Source organism: Penicillium mononematosum (genome assembly GCF_028829835.1).
Source record: "Penicillium mononematosum strain IBT 11891 chromosome Unknown utg000002l:1.0-8112719.0:1.0-8118358.0, whole genome shotgun sequence".
Taxonomy (NCBI): Eukaryota; Fungi; Ascomycota; class Eurotiomycetes; order Eurotiales; family Aspergillaceae; genus Penicillium; species Penicillium mononematosum.
The window spans coordinates 729,712-746,697 of record NW_026643272.1 but is presented as its reverse complement, the minus strand read 5'-3'; the positions used below and the strand labels follow the sequence as shown (position 1 = coordinate 746,697).

General features: G+C 47.7%; 7 protein-coding genes across 7 annotated transcripts; 2 read left to right on the top strand and 5 right to left on the bottom strand.

Moving 5' to 3' along the window:
- Positions 1 to 764: 764 nt before the first annotated feature.
- On the bottom strand, positions 765 to 1,865 carry N7519_002022 (uncharacterized protein; the record flags this gene model as incomplete). The annotated part of the gene is made up of 1 exon (XM_057288800.1): positions 765 to 1,865. One exon carries the CDS (start codon positions 1,863 to 1,865, stop codon positions 765 to 767), a length of 1,101 nt encoding a protein of 366 aa, XP_057150002.1.
- Positions 1,866 to 2,764: 899 nt separating this feature from the next.
- Positions 2,765 to 3,670, bottom strand: N7519_002021 (NAD-dependent epimerase/dehydratase family protein; the record flags this gene model as incomplete). The annotated part of the gene is made up of 1 exon (XM_057288799.1): positions 2,765 to 3,670. The coding sequence occupies one exon, from the start codon at positions 3,668 to 3,670 to the stop codon at positions 2,765 to 2,767; it is 906 nt and encodes a 301-aa protein (XP_057150001.1).
- Positions 3,671 to 5,459: 1,789 nt separating this feature from the next.
- On the bottom strand, positions 5,460 to 5,864 carry N7519_002020 (uncharacterized protein; the record flags this gene model as incomplete). The annotated part of the gene is made up of 1 exon (XM_057288798.1): positions 5,460 to 5,864. The coding sequence occupies one exon, from the start codon at positions 5,862 to 5,864 to the stop codon at positions 5,460 to 5,462; it is 405 nt and encodes a 134-aa protein (XP_057150000.1).
- A 960-nt stretch (positions 5,865 to 6,824) lies between these two features.
- N7519_002019 (uncharacterized protein) lies at positions 6,825 to 7,238 on the top strand (the record flags this gene model as incomplete). The annotated part of the gene is made up of 1 exon (XM_057288797.1): positions 6,825 to 7,238. One exon carries the CDS (start codon positions 6,825 to 6,827, stop codon positions 7,236 to 7,238), a length of 414 nt encoding a protein of 137 aa, XP_057149999.1.
- Positions 7,239 to 7,570: 332 nt separating this feature from the next.
- N7519_002018 (proline racemase family protein) lies at positions 7,571 to 8,617 on the bottom strand (the record flags this gene model as incomplete). Its single annotated transcript, XM_057288796.1, has 1 exon — positions 7,571 to 8,617. One exon carries the CDS (start codon positions 8,615 to 8,617, stop codon positions 7,571 to 7,573), a length of 1,047 nt encoding a protein of 348 aa, XP_057149998.1.
- Positions 8,618 to 9,283: 666 nt separating this feature from the next.
- On the bottom strand, positions 9,284 to 12,556 carry N7519_002017 (uncharacterized protein; the record flags this gene model as incomplete). The annotated part of the gene is made up of 6 exons (XM_057288795.1): positions 9,284 to 10,146; positions 10,400 to 10,512; positions 10,763 to 10,952; positions 11,012 to 11,586; positions 11,673 to 11,872; positions 11,921 to 12,556. The coding sequence occupies 6 exons, from the start codon at positions 12,554 to 12,556 to the stop codon at positions 9,284 to 9,286; spliced, it is 2,577 nt and encodes an 858-aa protein (XP_057149997.1).
- Positions 12,557 to 14,546: 1,990 nt separating this feature from the next.
- Positions 14,547 to 16,524, top strand: N7519_002016 (uncharacterized protein; the record flags this gene model as incomplete). Its single annotated transcript, XM_057288794.1, has 2 exons — positions 14,547 to 14,651; positions 14,734 to 16,524. The coding sequence occupies 2 exons, from the start codon at positions 14,547 to 14,549 to the stop codon at positions 16,522 to 16,524; spliced, it is 1,896 nt and encodes a 631-aa protein (XP_057149996.1).
- Between the last annotated feature and the right edge of the window lie 462 nt (positions 16,525 to 16,986).

Here is a 16,986-nt window from a genome sequence, read left to right as displayed (position 1 = left end):
GTTTTATTTTCCCTCTTTTTGAGTGTGCTGTGCTGTGTATCATCTTATTGACTGGCATTTGTTGATTTATACTCTCGTCGAGACATATCATTACCTAGGTAGCTTGACTCCATCTTGTCTAATCAAGAATATCCAGCCTTGGACCTCGTAGCATCTTAAGCATTTAAACTGGAGTCATAACCATCTGGGCCTTTAACTATCCAATGTAGTTAGGCATATAGGGGCTAAGATTTTTCCTTATGTCAATACATCCTGAATATTTGTAGGTATCTCTGAAGACACGACCGAAGAAGGACAGGGAACTCAATAAGTCTTAGGAACATTAGGCTTGCTAGAAATCACACGAAACCTGAGACGGCCTAGATATTCCGAAGAGAGAAAGAGTGCAATCGAGACAATTAGATATATTCAATAACAACTGCATCTCAGGATGTAACTACTAGGAGTCATTATATATACAAACAGATGAACACGCATCTACATTGCACTATCGTAAATGCACCCTGGTGGCTTGCGCTATTGTGGATTCCCATCAAAGGAGCTGCTGGCTCGGCGGCACAACAACTCTGAATCCTGCTGGGCGCGAGGCCCGAGGGCTGACTGTGGGAAGTAGAGATTCCTCAGTGTCGGGGAGGGGACCAGTCCGAAGACAGGTGTGTGATGTTCACGGAGAACGAAGTGGGATATCAGAGTCTCGATGAAGATCATATCTCATAAGCCGTGATTCATAAAGAAGTTCGGTAATGCCGTGACAGGAACTATCCTCAACCCGGTTTCTCGGGTATTCCGCGACGACTCTGGTAACGCGGATAATGGGCAAAAGGATTGGTGAAGTCGATGGGGAGATGATCGACATGATAGGCGCGGCCCTCATTACTCCACGAATTGGAGAGATCGGAATTGGTTCGTATGCGGTCGGGCGGTAGATGTTCGAACATGGCGATTGAGACGTCGTCGGCATCCATGCGGGAAGGTCTGCGCTGGATGGCGCTGTGGGTGGCATGGGTCACGTCGGAGGTTACGCGGGTTGCGTCGACGAAATCGGGCAGGTCGCGTGGCGCCGAGAAAGATTCGGGTTTCCAGACGTGGTTGTGTACCAGGTGGATGAGTTTACCGAGGACGGCGAATTCGAGCTTCAGCTTGATGCTGTATACGACGCCTTTCAGCATGGTTTCCATGATGTAGAAGTCCAAGTACTCGGCGACGAGTAGGCCCAGGTCCAGAATGATGATGATGAGGTTGATGACGAGTAGTTGGTACTGGATCTTGCGCTTGATACGGTCCGGGTCTAGGCGTAGCATGCGGACTGTTTCCCAGATGTATAACCCCGAGATGATGAATTCCTGTATACAGAAGCCTGTCATCTGGATCTTTTCCATGATGTTGTAGGCTTTTGTCCACAGGGTGGTGTCGTTGGCCATGTTGGTACCGTAGGTGAGGGCGGTAGTGGGTAAATGGAGGATGATTGCGTTAACTATGATCATGATCAACACGCGACGTAGGACTCGCTGGTTTGATACGACCAAGTGGAGTCGCGAGTATAGGACAATTGACTGGCCGGTGACCATAGACCACCATCCAATTGTGAGCAAGGTGACAGGGAACCATGCAATGTCGTCGGTGATTTTGAAGAATTTGAGTAAGAAGCCCAGTGAGTAGGGAAGTAGACCAACGGAGGAGGAAATAAATAAACTCCAAAAGTAGAGACCTCGGTATTCGGCGAAGGTGACGAAGAGAAGGATCATTAGCTCGAAGGCATTGTACCAAGTGACACCGGCAAGAGTTGCGATCGTGATCTTCATACCCAGGGAAGTCCCTTGGTAATGACCACTGATGCCATTCCCGGCAGCAGTGAAATCGCCCATGGCGTTGAGTATTAGGGGAATAGCATGGCTTGTGTAAGTGTGTATAGGGAAACCCTGGAGACTCGGGGGGAGACTGGGGGGGGGAGACCCTAGAAAAGGAATAAAGACATAAGGAAATCAAAGAACAGAGGAAAATCCAAGAAAAGAGAACAAAGAGGCCAAGCTGGGGCGCATTTGCATGCGGGGGCCGATCGTACCCGGACTTGCAGATTATTATATTTTCATATAAAAGGTAGTTAATAGTAATAGTAATAGTAACAGTAACAGTAACAGTAACAATAATAAATAATAAATAATAAACCAAAATGGGACACGAACATGAGAGATCTAAAAAAGAGAATATGATTGGACCTATCTCTTTCTGATATCCTACCTAGGTATATTGTCCACTGTTATATTGTGTTACCTATCTACTCAGTACTCGTCTCCTTCTATATAATATAATGGACTTATCTCATCTCATCCCCAATTCAGGGGCATAATGAAAATATCTCGGTAAAAAGTCACGGTTAAATGGGTTGCAAGCCAAGGCTTTTGGGGGGGGCATTTCCAGCATTTCCAGCCTCACTGCCAGGATTATAGCCCGCTTTCAGTGCGCCATGGAGAAAATCTCATTTCTTAGCGGAAAGCCTCTTTTTTCCCATCGATCTGTGGGATCAGATGTCTTTCCTCTCTCTTTGTTCTAAGTCTCGTATACAGTGGACATTTAACAAAGACAGGACATGCCCACCCATGGACAAGAGAGTTCCCCTCTGCTCTGGCCTGGGCAAGACTTTGCTGATGTCATCGGGAGTTGGCGCGTGACCTACTGACTAACACAGCCCTAGTTTCCCCCGAGTCTCCCTATTAAAGATGAGGTCCACTATTAATGACGAATCAGATTGTGATTTCTACCAGACTCATTCATAATACTTCATCCAATGATGCTTTTCCCGGAATCCAAGCAGCTCCTTAATTTTCCGATTACAGATGGGAGCCTCTCTGGCCCCCAACTCTCGCGTAACCGGGACACCAGGGCAAACCCGCGCTAGGAACTCGGCTGTGTTCTCGTAATTCGTAATTTCGTCATTGACCGCATTAAAGATCTGAAATCCAAGTCCATCCTTCTGGACGGCACGATCACACATCTGCCCGAGATCACGAGCATCAATGTACGCCCAGCCATGCGGCCCCCATTTCTCCGGATTCTCAACATATGATCGGAACATGGACTGTTTGTACTCCTCGGGAGCGACAATGCGTCCAATGCGCAAGATATAGATGTCACTTCCATACCGACGCGCAAAGCCACGCGCAATGCTCTCACCGCATACCTTCGAGATAGCGTATGTGTCCATCGGGTTGGCATCGACGGTTTCATCCACCGGGAAAGAGGGATAGTCTACATCTCCCTCTGCATAACTCACGCCGTAGACAGTGATGGAGCTGGCGATGATGATCTTTTTGATGCCGAGGCGCGAAGCGCCTTCGATTATGTTGTACATTGCCGAGGTGTTGCTGCGGAAGGTTTCTTCGTCTGGAACGATCATGTTGCGAGAATACCCGGCCATGTGAATGACTGCATCGGGGACTAGCCCCAGTGGTTCACGAAAAGGCTCTGACAGGTGGAAATGAGATCCTAGTGCGCTGTAGACCTGTCCGGTGTTGGTCAGGTCCACGCGCAAGGTGTGGACTCGCTCTTCCAGCTCGGCGGGAAGAGGAACGAGGTCGAGGTTTAGGAGATCATGGCCTTGTTCGAGGAGATATCTGATAATGTGCTGTCCGGCTTTGCCCGAGCCTCCAGTGATCACAATCCGTTTTCCCATGTTGTAGGAGGGGCGGATAATGCGGGGTATAGATGATCAAGGTATCTATCTCTGTGTGGACAGATGTAAACGCTGTAGATGGTGACTACTCAGGATAATTTATCTTGGGATGAAAAACTCTCAGATGCGTTGGAAGGGACAGCCATTTGGCTGTACGCGAAGCGTGGAGCCGGAAGATGACATCCCGAGGTGTTCGGGCCGACAAAGATGGAACGAAAGATTCCGGATGAGTAGTATGACACCCATTGCTAATTTACAGGAACACTCAGTTTAGGCGGCTTTTGTACTCGACGTGAGACTTGAGTGATTGACAGTAGAGACGTATATAGAATAATACATACTGTGCATGATGTCTTTAAGCCGGAGCGGTTAACCCACATAATCCGCAGCATAATTTAGGGCATACAATTTTGATTTAAAAAAAAACCCCCCCCATTTTAAATTATAATTCGATTTAGATATGGCCAAAGACAGCATGGGCGCTCTCATTGACGGCTTAGCCTTGTTGGCGCCACTAGTTGCTTACCTGCCCCGATCGCCCGTTGTTCAAGGCAAATCTCATCCCATTGGATATGTTTTTGTCGGTTATACGGGCGAAAAGTGCCAAGTATGCATGGCCCTCACCGACGATCGACAAAGATGTACAATATACATACGTTTGCACGCTGATTGCAAGCACAAATTCACTCCAAATGTGTCCGATGTGCAAGCTTCGTTACTCTTTCCAAAGATTACTATGGGACTCACAATGAGTTATTGCCTATAGGAAGGCTTGCACTAGGAGGGGGCTGAGAATGTTCCCGTCTCACCTCATGCGGGGTTTACCCCAGATCACACACAATAGCTTTTGTAAAAGATGTAGTTTCTGATTGGTACTGCAATTATCCACAGTGTTCACCCGGGCAGAAGCCCCAGTACATCTCGCGAGTCACGTTTATGGAAATGTACGAGCTGGATACCCGAGCTAAGCCAACATCCTAGCCCGGCATTCTGTGTTGCGGACCTAGCAGGGTGTAGCAAATCCAACTTCCTTGTTTTGATAGGTCGGGGAATATGAGCTATCTCTTCCAACCGTAGTCAATACTAGTTACCGCCAGTAAATTGACAGCATTCTCTAGACCCATCGAAATGAATCTATTCCCAACAGGCCAAAGCAATTTGAGCCGTCCGAATCCAGAATATCCAACACCCCGTGGGCCTTGAGGAGCTGATTATATGTACCAGTTGGAATGGTCTCCGAAAGAAAGGTTTGGCGTGGTCTTGAATAAAGAAATAATATTAATATGGTGTGGTAATGGGCGGTCTGAGCATGATATCACCGGGTGATCACGGTGATGATGAAATCTCACACCTGCTCTGGCTACGTATCCTGCTTGACATCATGGTCACCCAGCGAAGAGCATACAGAGCGTATTATAATGAATATATTCACAACAATGCCTTGGATAATGTGCTCTTGCGTATGGTCTCAGCTAGAATATCAGCTACGGCCTTCATTCCATCGAGGTTCGGATGGAGAAGCGGCCCTGATTCAAATCCTCCAACCCAGGGTTCTCTGCTGCCAAGTGCATGTTCCTGGCTGAGTTGGTGAATTGGGACTGTCTCGCACCAATCGGTTCGACCTTGCACAGCAACAGAATATGCATGTTGTAGAACATCCGCAACACCGCGATAATGTTGGATTCTCTCCTGGGTCAGCGGGATATCCCGACTAGCTTGGGTACCAGGTCCCAGAACAGCAAGATATTCAACAAGGAAGATTCGAGCTCCCGGGGCCCGTTTGTGTATCTCATCGAGGACTCCCCCCTAACCGTTCTGCCAATTCGCTCGGTGATAGTGACACGGACGATTGGAGCTCGGCATCGCAAGCATCGGCGATCATGCCGCCAATGTAGTTTATATCGTTTCCTCCAGCGGTCACGGTGATGATATTGGAATCTTCGGGCAGGCCGGTGATTTGCGGTGGGAAGGTCATGTTGAAGGGCGTAGCCTGTGGTTCGACTGTTATGTTGAGCAACGTTGCACCAGATACGGATAGATCAGTGAGATCAGCATTCAAGTGCTGCGCCAGAAGATGGGGGTAGTTCTGCCCTGATCGCAATGCGGCACGTGGTTCGATTTGTGGGGGGATGTCAGGACCAGCAGCGAAAGAGCTGCCTAAGCTTGCAATTTTGAGTTTCTTTGGAGATTCCATATTTAGATGTGCCAGCAAATAGAGGAGCGAGGAGCAGGAAAGCAGAAACTTGGAGTTGGGAAAAGAGCTTCGGCAGAAACCAAAGTGGATGCCTAAAATGTTAGGCCTCAATTACTCCGCCCAGCTGAAAGCCGCCCTGCAGGTGCCGGGGTCTCGGCGGGGCGCAGGGGCCTGTGACCCGTAGCACTGGCTGGCCTCTGAGCCCTAGGGATTTGGACAATCTCCAATGCCGTTGTAAATTTATCTTGTTTCATCATGGAATAGTTTCTCTCACAACTCGTTGGGAATGTGAATATCGCATTGCACATGAGTAAACGTGAAATCCTCGACGGTCTGGCGGTTGGGGCGCCTAAATATCCTCCATAACAAAGACCACCGGAAAAAGTAGGCTCGGGATTGTCAGATCTCGACGTCAGCTTCTTTCTTTGGGAACATGCATCTAGAAATAATCCTCTTGGTGGGTACATAGGAGGCCTAATCTGAGGCCCCTAACGCCCAATTTGTTGGGTTGTGAATGGGTCTTACAATATGCTGGATATTCACCTTTGAAGTTATGTACCATGTATAGAAATCATGTCTTGAGGTCCTACCACGTGTAAGACATGAGGCTCAGCCGTGCCAGCAATTAGTGGGGTTGTTTCCTACGTGTTCCATTCATATTGTGACATCAACTAACATAGCATTAGCATCTAGGAAGTCTATTTCGAGAGATCATGGCGGAGTGACCACGAGAAACCTCAGTGTGGGATGCCTTATCCCATAGCCTATGCTTAGGTGAAGTGGAAGGTCAACAGCTAGGCGTTGAGAAAAGACTTAAATACCTTCGTTCCTTCTGTTGATGCTTTCCATCTATTCTCATCCACACAAGTCTCAATCAAACACCTTTCAGGTCCAAATATCGAACATTTTTATTTCAACACCTCTTCCTCCAACAATTTGATAAACCACCAAATTGCAAACATGCAGATCTCTCAGCTTCTTCTCGCAACCGGCCTCTTCGCCTCCTCCATCTTGGCTGCCCCTGTCACCAGCTCCAATTGGACCATACTAGACATGAAGCGCGTTTGCAATGGTGAAAACACCTCCTGCACCTGGACCTTCGGCATCAACTCCGGTTTAGACATTACCGACTGTACCTTTATCGTGGAGGCCACCGATGCCTCTCACGCTAACGGAGGCCCGAGTACATGCGGCGCATACACCGTCAGCTCAGGCTGGAGCGGCGAGTTTGATCCTACCAACGGCTTCACTACCTTGTCCGTTGCCAATGAAGAGACCGGCCAGATAATCTGGCCTGCCTACACCGACGAGCAGCTTGCAGACGGAAACGTCGTCAAGCCCGACCAGAGCTACCCTCCCACTGCTTTCCCTTGATTGAGGGAACAATCCGAGCAACATAAATATGGCTGATATTGCCAGTTTAAGCCGTGAACACTTTTTCCCATCAAAGCTACACAGTCCTTTAATTGTTGATGTACGACGTTTTTTGTACTTAAGTTTGGTTTTAGAAGAATGAAACGCGCAGGCTGAATGAGGCATACATCAAAACCTTATGCTCTTTAATAACAATTGAGTTGTCATGTTTTTGGAACACACCAATGTCTATCCTTTGCCTGTTTAACATTGGGCTGGGAGTACATAAGGATGCGGAGGCTCTCTTGGAGGCAGGAGCCTAACCACAAACATTTCTTGTTCTTCCCTTAGCCTCAAAGCAATGAACTCGGTGCCATTTGCCATTGATCTCCCACCCTAAATCCCTCCGGGAAGGGGTCACTCGAATCAAGAACTACTTGCTTGAAACTAGTTATCCAAGCCCTCCCAGCAACAGTCGGGAGAACAGCCTGATATCCGCCGACTTGCGTGGTTCCACGAATATGACTGGTAAACTCGGTGCCAATAATACTGCGATGTTTGAAAACCTCCCGCTCCGCCAGCTGACCCCTCGCATGCAGAACAGCGAGTCGAGCACATGTGCCAGTACCACAAGGACTGCGATCAAACCGCCCTGGTGAGACAACAACGGTGTTGACAGCAGCTTTGCAACCGTTCTCTTCTACGAGAGGCTCCGTGAACGCCAGGATACTGACTCCCTTGATTTTAGGATTCTCTGGGTGAACAGGGGTGTAGGAAGCTTGGACCGCACGTTTGATACGCTCGCCAATCTCAACTAGCTGCGTGCTATATCGAGATTCCACTTTCAGTCCCACGGAAGCTGCAGCCACCAGCACGTACATCATCCCTCCCCAGGCAATGTCAACGGAGACTTCTCCAAGGCCAGGAACCAAAACTTGATAGTCCAGCTCGAATACAAAGGCGGGTACATTGTCAAATGCCACACTCTTGCATTTTCCTGCTTCGCATTTTGCTTCCACGGTAACCAGACCGGCGGCGGTGTCCAGTGTCAGCTGGGTGATGGGCTCTTTCATCGGGACCATGCCGGTCTCCAGTAGCACGGTCACGGTGCAGATTGTGTTGGATCCCGACATAGGTGCGTATTCTTCGCTTTCCATGATCAAGAACCCAGCATCAGCTCGTGGATCACAAGGTGGTAGGACCAAATTTGTGTTCATTGAGCACCGGCCTCGAGGCTCGTTGAGTAAAAGCTGACGTATGTTGTCTTTTTCGTTCAAGAAGTGGACTAGCTTGTCGTACATTGTATTGCCAGGGACATCGAGGACTCCGCCAGTAATCACATCGCCGACTTCACCCTCGGCGTGGCATCCAACGACTGTCAATGTACGCGAAAAGGGCATGGTATTAGGTCGGCGGCTATGTTTTATTTCTGTTTCGGTAGGACACGGGTCTCGAAATAACGGTTATTCAATTGGCAACTGAATATTGGAAAGGACAAAACCGCAAGATATTTCCAGGCACTGGTATATTACTGGAGTAAAGCCTTCCACTTCAGCAAAAGTCGGAAGACCATTTAACTTAGAATACGGGGTGGACTCTACCCAAGGACCTATAATTGCTTTTGTGGTGCTTTTGACACGGATTATCTATATTGTACAACATAGTTACTGTGTCTAGCGCTTCTAGCGCTACAGGCTCCCATTTCCTAAAAGCTGGCGAATAGTAATCGGGCGAAAGGTGTCGTCGTGATTGATTGACAGGATTATCCACACAGGTGCATGAAACAGGGAGGCCCAGGCCCTAATCGAGTGTCAGGTGAGAGAACAAACATTAGCATCGTGAACTACACCTGGGCATAACTTGAACCTGCATATCTTGGCTACTCCGTATATTTGGGGTCTCATCTCTCCATTTTGGGGTAATTCTGCCGATCAAGTGACTGATCGTACTATTATTGTACTATTATCTAGATGTTTGCGCTGTGAGATGGACCCCACCTGCATCGCATGCAAATTGGAAGCGAAGTTGACCAGGCTGTGTTTGCCCCATATCGAGAACAAGCAAGTTTATTCATTTTTGGAGAAAAATACGCGGCGAATATCCGGCCAATAAGTCCACACTAGAGTTGTAAAAACGGTGGTTGGTATAGCAAAGACCCAGTAAATCCAGAACTTATTCGACATAGACCAGCCGGAGTCCCCGCCGAAATCAAAAAATGACGTGCTGAAGATAGCGCAGATGAAAGTAGGGGGGAGGAACGTAAGTGTAACAAAGGCGATCGTTTTCATGGTGGCACTGTCCAATTGAGTCGCCCGGCCAATTTCAAGAGTAACGCTGGCATCATGCTGAGCCACAGTATTGAAAGCCAACTGGATTTCGTTTTGCAGTCTCTTTTCATTTGAAATGGACCGAGATCGTAAGTTGACAATGAAAGACTGCCAGGATCGCAGACGAAGATGGATATCTTCGGAAGCGGGAGAAGTATTATCTGACTTCGATTCTGTATAGCCCTCGTGTTGCATCAAGATATGCTCTATATTTTGCACGCCAATGTCGAGTGTTTCGTTCACATGAATTGCGTGCCGGGCGATATCGTGGAGTCGTCTGTAGTCGGGCTGTGGTCTCCCTTCTGGTTTCCCTTCTGTCTCCATCGATCGAACATGATCTCGGATAGCCCATACAGCGGGCTCCTGAATAAGCGCAATGTGCTCGACTAAATGCGGATAGACCCAGAATGGGTCGTTGAGCCAGCTTTCTTCCGCTTTCATCACTGCTTTTAGGAAGCGTTCTTTGATGGGCGGGTCGAGGTCGAAGGCCAGGATGATACTTTGTTTAGTTGAAGGCAGCCATCGTGTGAAAATATTTGGATGATACCATTTGAATCTGGTATCATGGTCTACCTTTTTCACGGAGAATCTGGACCAGGTATCTAAAGAAATTAGTGCTGCCCGGGCATTCATCTTTAGCGTACTCACTGAAACCAGTCTCTACTCCTGAATTTCGCGTTCTTTCACACCCAAAGCTGCCGTTTCCCTGAAGGAAATGATATGACCACCAAAAATGAGGCATACAAAAAGCATCGGCGAAGGCTTGTCGACATTGTGAACATCTCCCAATCTCGGTGGAGTCGGCCACACTCACCACGTTAGGGTGCTTCTGTAGATTTGGTTGGGTTCACATACATGATACATATATTAGACCAAGCAGGAATGGTATCAGAAAGGTCGTTTGGATCTTGAAAGTGGAAGTTCGTCCGCCGAGTTTGTCGCCAATCGCCTGCATCTCCTTTGTTCCGCTGCAATATTAGCAGATCAGCACATGGTTGTGACTTCTGCTCCTGCATTTTGCTTTCATTTATATTTTGAAACTCGGTTTCGAGGTCGTTTTAGAGAAATCATAAGGAAGAGCAAATCTCACTGAGCGGGGGGGAAGAGAGTCGCTGAGAGGGGCCGTGCCCCTCAGCCTCAAAAGTGCAGCGAAATAGATTCAAGTCGAGTTCACATTTATATTGGAGCTTTTACCAAATATCTTATTTTACTATTTACCAGGCTGATGAGCGAAACTCATCGTCCATTGTTGGTGGCCCAACATACTTCTCGTACCCCCAAACCCAGTACCACCCAGAAGCAACTAGTATGAACGCAACGAACACCACTGGTGCGTAGTTGACCGTATTTGCAGCAACAGGGATTGAAGAAGGCATGCAAAATAATGGAATGACAAGAATACACCATCCTAAAAACGAACATGCGATTAGCCATGGCAATAAACCCTGCTAGATTGTCCATACTTACCCAGTGCCACAATGTTGCAAACCAACCCGAGTGTGCCAAGGTCAAACTGACCATTCTTTATGTGTCGTCGACCTCCAGCAAGCGACACAACAATTGGACAGACGTAGCTGACAGTCAAGGTAATAACTCCGACTCCTGTGAAAGCATTGAATGCAGTAGTTGACCCGAAGTAAATAAATCCAAGCAAAATCTGAACGACCATGCCAAGCATCATAGCATTAAAAGGTACGCCGTCCCTGTTTACCTGCCTCCACCATACGGAGCCTGGTATACCCCCGTCACGAGCAAACGCCCATGTGCTTCGGGAGACAGCCGTGGTACAGCCTATGACACAGAACAGTGAGAGCAGTATCAATGGCAGGAGAAGCAGGAATGATCCAACCGGACTTCCAATAGCGGATTTGATAATACTCGGAACTGGTTGACCAGATTCGAGGGCCGCCAAAACCTTTGTGTCGGGGAGCACAAAAACCAAGGGAACTAGGAAGAGAAATCCGGCCAGGGTGTTCAGAATGACAGTTCCAACCATTGCTTTTGGGACTTGTGTTGATGGTTCTCGAACTTCTTCGCACATACTTTGAAGAATCAGTTATGGGCTTCTCATGGTGGAGAATAAGACGGGAGATATTCCTCCAGGGTGGAAACAAAATATATCACCTACCAAATCACCATGCCAGTGGAGGAAGTGGTATAAGCCGCCTGCAAAAGTCCAACGCAGAAGGACCAACCTGCTGGCCAACCAGATGCAGGCTCAAAACTAGTAAAGACATATTCGGCGTCATGTCTGCCCTCCTTTGCAATTGCAAGAACGCATATTACAATAGCCAACACCCCTGCAAGTGTCCAGAATATTGCGAAGGTCTAGCTTCGTGTTAGCAGGGTGATGTCACAAGTGTTGCTTGGACATACGTCAAGATATGGTAGCCATTTGTTACCAAAGGCGGATATTGCGTTAGCAAGAAATGTGACTGCAAGAAATATAAGGAAAACTTGGTATGTTGTCGCTTGGAAGATTCCCACCCCTGGAGCAGATTCGAAAACGTTGATACAGGAAACGAAGAAAAGAGTACTCCCAAGGTTGACTGCCAGTGTGATGGTGATATTTCCAACAACGTATGACCATCCGCAAATCCACGAGGCGATTCTTCGATATGACGGTGGAGATAGCATAAAGGTTTGGTAGTAGACCCCTCCGGCAGTTGGATAAACCGAGGTTATCTCGCCAAGTGAGGCAGCCACACAAAGGGTAATCAAAGAGACGGCAAGCCATCCCCAAATTATGTTGACGGGGCCTCCTCCAATAAGAGGGTAGGTGAAAGTCGTAGCCAGTCCGTATGGAATTGCCGCAAGTACGAAGGACATGAAAGCTACCTGAAGCGTGGAGCGGTTTCGAACGAGTTCAGGCTCATATCCAAGGGCTTCCAGTACACCATTTGCTGAAGTTTGTTTGCCTTCTTCAATGCTGGGAAATTGTCCAGGTGGATGGGGCTCGGAGCCTTTGTTCTTCGAAGAATGCTGCTGGGGGACGGTGACTTCGTCTGCCATGATGGAGGTTTGGCAAAAATGGGACAACAAAAAAACGTAGAATCCCCTGGGATGAAGAGGTATGGATCAAAGCTAGGTCAAAAGGCTGAGCTTCTGGCAGTCAAAGCTTGGATATAGTCGAGTATCCACGCCTATAGAGGAATTTTGGATATGATAAACATTAGGAACTCAGGGTGTTTATCTCCTATTCCGGCGAGGGGAGTCCCGTGCGCAGCTACTCATAAACCTTAAGCACATTGACAAGAGAGGACGGAATTCACTCAAACCGTCATCCCATATCTCTCCGAGGCACGTTTATCGCAGTGCATAGCGACCATTGTGGACATTGGTCTTTTATTGCCAGCGGAGAATTGACCTATATAATTTTCTGGGCTAGTACGGCGTAATAATTGGTTGAAACGTCGACAATATTATATTGGACTAACTGGATATATATGTTATCAAGCTCCTACATCGTTAAATAGAGGCCGTGTAAACAGACGACTACTTCGCTTCTACCAAAATGACGAGCCCACCATAAGTCCACAGGCAGTCCCCATCAGGTTGATATAACTACTGAATAACAATTGGAGTATTTCATGCTGTAAGAAGACGGAGACTCAAACAGTGAATGATAAGAGCCAATAGGACCCAAGTCCGCTGTGGTCGCTATACACTGCGATACACGTTCCCAAACAAAGTATGTATCCACCAAGTGGAGAAATGGAGTTATGCCGAGATAACGCTTGATAGCAGATTTCAATGACCTAGGCAACCACATATGACGTGAAGATAAGACGAGCAGGAGATTGGACAGACAGTATGCCGAGCTGAAACATCGATGATCCTCTCCGCATTTTACCTACCCAAACTAGTACAAAATTGGTTAGAGTTTTGACGCTAATGCACGGCGGCTACGCTATGCCAATTATGGCCTTCATGTGGGTCCTGGCGGTCCGGACTTGTCCTGAGTCTTCCCCTAGGACTCATATTGTGAGGAATGTATGGATATAAATTAGTATTGATTAGTTTAGGAGCTCGTATAGGTAAGAGTAATCAATTGATGCAGCTCGGTAGTTGACATTTGTAAAAGGGTATTGCCAATATCGAACTCCCGATAGGCTATGATCCTAACTTCAATAAATCTTGCCGGCTGGAGACATCCGTTCAACTTTCCCCTCACACTACGGAGAAAGCTAAGTGAAATGAAAGGATTTGGACTTCTCCACATATATGACGTCATAATAAGTCACGGCGCGGAGAGGAATCAATTCAGAAACGGTGCCATTGACTAATAGTTAGCACTAATACCTGCCTAGGTAGGTAGTCCAAGGTTAGACGGGTATGCAGGTACCTAGGTAAGCATTACGTTTTCCCACCAAAAGCGAAGTGAATAGTGGATGGCTCCTTCCCGAGAATTGTGCTAGAATCTGCGCAGTTTTTGAAAAAAAATCCTACAATATCAAAACAACATACGTCAACTGGTACATACACGTACCCATATACCCAATATTGTCCTTGAAAGCATTTGTACTTGATACCGACCAGGTTAGTGATATGTAACTTGCAACTTGCCAGGTGTACATCTCCCCTGCCCAACTTTGGGCATGCTGATGGCCTTAAGGTCATTCCCAAATGAGATAATTCTTGCTGCAATGCTTGGCACGCCGATCACGCGCATAGAAAAGGCGCTAGTTCGCATTAAGAAAACGAACCCGCCTCAAAGCGTATTGTTGGTCCTTTTTTGGATTAGCGCGAAAGGAAGGTGCGGGGGAGATAAACTTCGGGAGCGAGTTACCTCCTGGGCAACCCCAGTAATCCCTCTTCAAACCAATCGGTGATGATTTATAGCCAAGTGAGGCGTTGCTTATCGGCAGGTGATCGGCTCCCGGTTCATCCACCGGCCTTCGAATTCTTGGATCGGCTTCCCACCCGATGCCCCGCTATCTCAGACTGACGTTTTTCCCTCTCTCAGCGAAGCAACATACTCAATATATTTGCTTTGAGTAGAATGGAAAACACAAAGGGATTGCCTTCCCCGCAGAAGAAAAGGCAGAATCCCAACCGGTGCCGGCCAAAATCGAGAGGGGGCTGCCAAAGGTGCAAGCAGCGGCGAGTAAGTCGAGGTGAAAGATGCACAGTTTCTCCTTCATTTATGAAGGCCTGCTTTGGATTCCAAATAGCTAATACTTATTCAGCGCAGATGTGATGAGACGAAGCCAAGTTGTCAGGAATGCACCAAACGAGGACACACGTGCCCCGGTTACCAAAAGCAGAGCTTGCAGTGGCGCTATGCTTTCAAAGGCAGCGGAGAGGCACATCAGCCAGTCCCACCGATTATTGAGTCTCCCGGCACAATCGCGACCGAATCTTTCGACGTGAACAATCCAACAGACGAGAAAAAAGACAATATCCAGAATGAAACCCAGAATATCTGGGATACGGCCTGCCCAAACCTCTTTGACCAGCTACCGAATTTCGACGAGCCAACAGATGCCTGGTTTTATGTCGAGCCGGCTTCTAATGGTACGGCTCTAGGCAAGTCTGATGGCGAGGTGGACGGGTTGTCGATTTTGCGTCAACGACTGGCCCATACATCTGTCCCCTCCTTTCTCATCCAACTGCCAGTAATGTTGGTGCAATATTACTTTCATACAGTTTGTAACCAATGGTCATCTTTCGACTGCCCCCTTAATCCTTTCCGGACCATTATTAGCCGTCTCTGGAGTCGAAATGCGGCGATTTACTTTGCTATACAGAGCATGTCGGCTGCCTCGTTGGCCAACGATTTTCCAACCATGCAAGCCATCGGAATACAGACACAACAGCAAGCAATTGCGTGTCTGAATAACAGTGTCCAAAAGGGTTCCACTCAGACAAAGGATGATGAGTACTTTCTGGCACTACTCATGATTGGATCGACCACTGCGTGGCACGATGCTTCGGATTTGGGGCTTCCATATCTGAGAGCAGCCCAAGACCATCTTCTGAGACAAGAACGCCAGTACAATAATGCGGACTCTGCCCTCGCAAAACAACATCCACTTTTCAAACAGTGTCTCCTTTGGTGGAACTTATTAGCTGCCTTTGTGACAGAGGACTCCCCAATTCTGGACGTGGAAAGCTCTATAGAAAACAGCGAAACAGATCTTGCAGTCTATCTTGTCGATGGACAGATCCTACCCCATCCGTGGACAGGGTCTCTTAGATACTCATTGAGTCTCTTCTATCGAACGGCAAGAGTAATTAGAGCTGCAAGAACCTCCCACCGCCGGAGGCCAGAGGCTTTGGATCCCACATTGATTGACCTTACCTCCATGGCCGAAGAACTCGAGCTCAGACAGCAAGCCGAAAATCTCGAGGACAAGATTCTCTTCACTGGGTTCTCGTTTTATTGCGGGCCTGTCGATATTGGGGATTCAAACACGCCACCATCACATTTTCTTACCTTGGCCGAGGTATATCGCTGTACGGCACTGTTGCAAATTTACCATGTCTTCCCGGAAATCCTGGAAGAACGGCTTCAAAGTAATCAAGCCGCGGATGACGAAAGCCCTATACCGGCCCTCTTTCTGGTGTTGTTCCCAATGGTGGCCGAATGGTCATCGTGTTCGGTGGAAGACACACGACACACACTAGCACTGCATATTGTATCCCTCTTGGAGCAACTTCCTTCAACATCTGGAACGAAGGTTATGCAGCCCGTAGTTTTAGCATGCATCTCTAGCGATCTTGTTTTCTCGTCTGGGTCTGTGCTGGGCGCCATCGAAAATGCGATCCCCAGTCTGAATACACTGGATGTTGATATTGCGCAGGCCAGACGAAAGGTCAAAATGCGGTTGTCTGAACTTACCATAATCCTACCAAAGCTGCCAATGCAACGCATTTATAACGTTGTACATGAGACGTGGGATCGTGCGGACTCTGGGTTAGAGGAGTTCTGGCTGGATGTTATGCTGGATTTGAATTTGGAAACAATTATGGGATAGGCTCGGCATTTTATCCAGCATTATGGTCCCTGTCCACCGTCTCTATCTGTTCATCAACTTCAACTTGAATCCACTCGATGAGATCTGCCTTCAGGAGATGCTCCAATTTTGTAGATGACTCCCCCGTATATTTCACTATTTCTCAACGTCTTTTGCTTCTATATATCCATTTCCTTGTTCTTCTGCCACTGGGCAATCATTATTAGATTCGCAGTCTTAGGTTCAATCAACGGTCCATGGCGCCGTGGCAGAGGCCGCGACATACGTAGGCGAAGGTCCGTCGTTCCGATGACAACAGCTCAGACCATTAATCTGAAGATATTTTCAAAAACCGGTCATAATGAATCGTTCAATTCGATATCAACTTTCAAGCAACCATGAGTCGACTACCTTTGAAGACCACCTAGGTTTCCTAGCTGCTCGGGCTACATGTTTTTGATTCCCCATAGAGGCTGCTCCCAA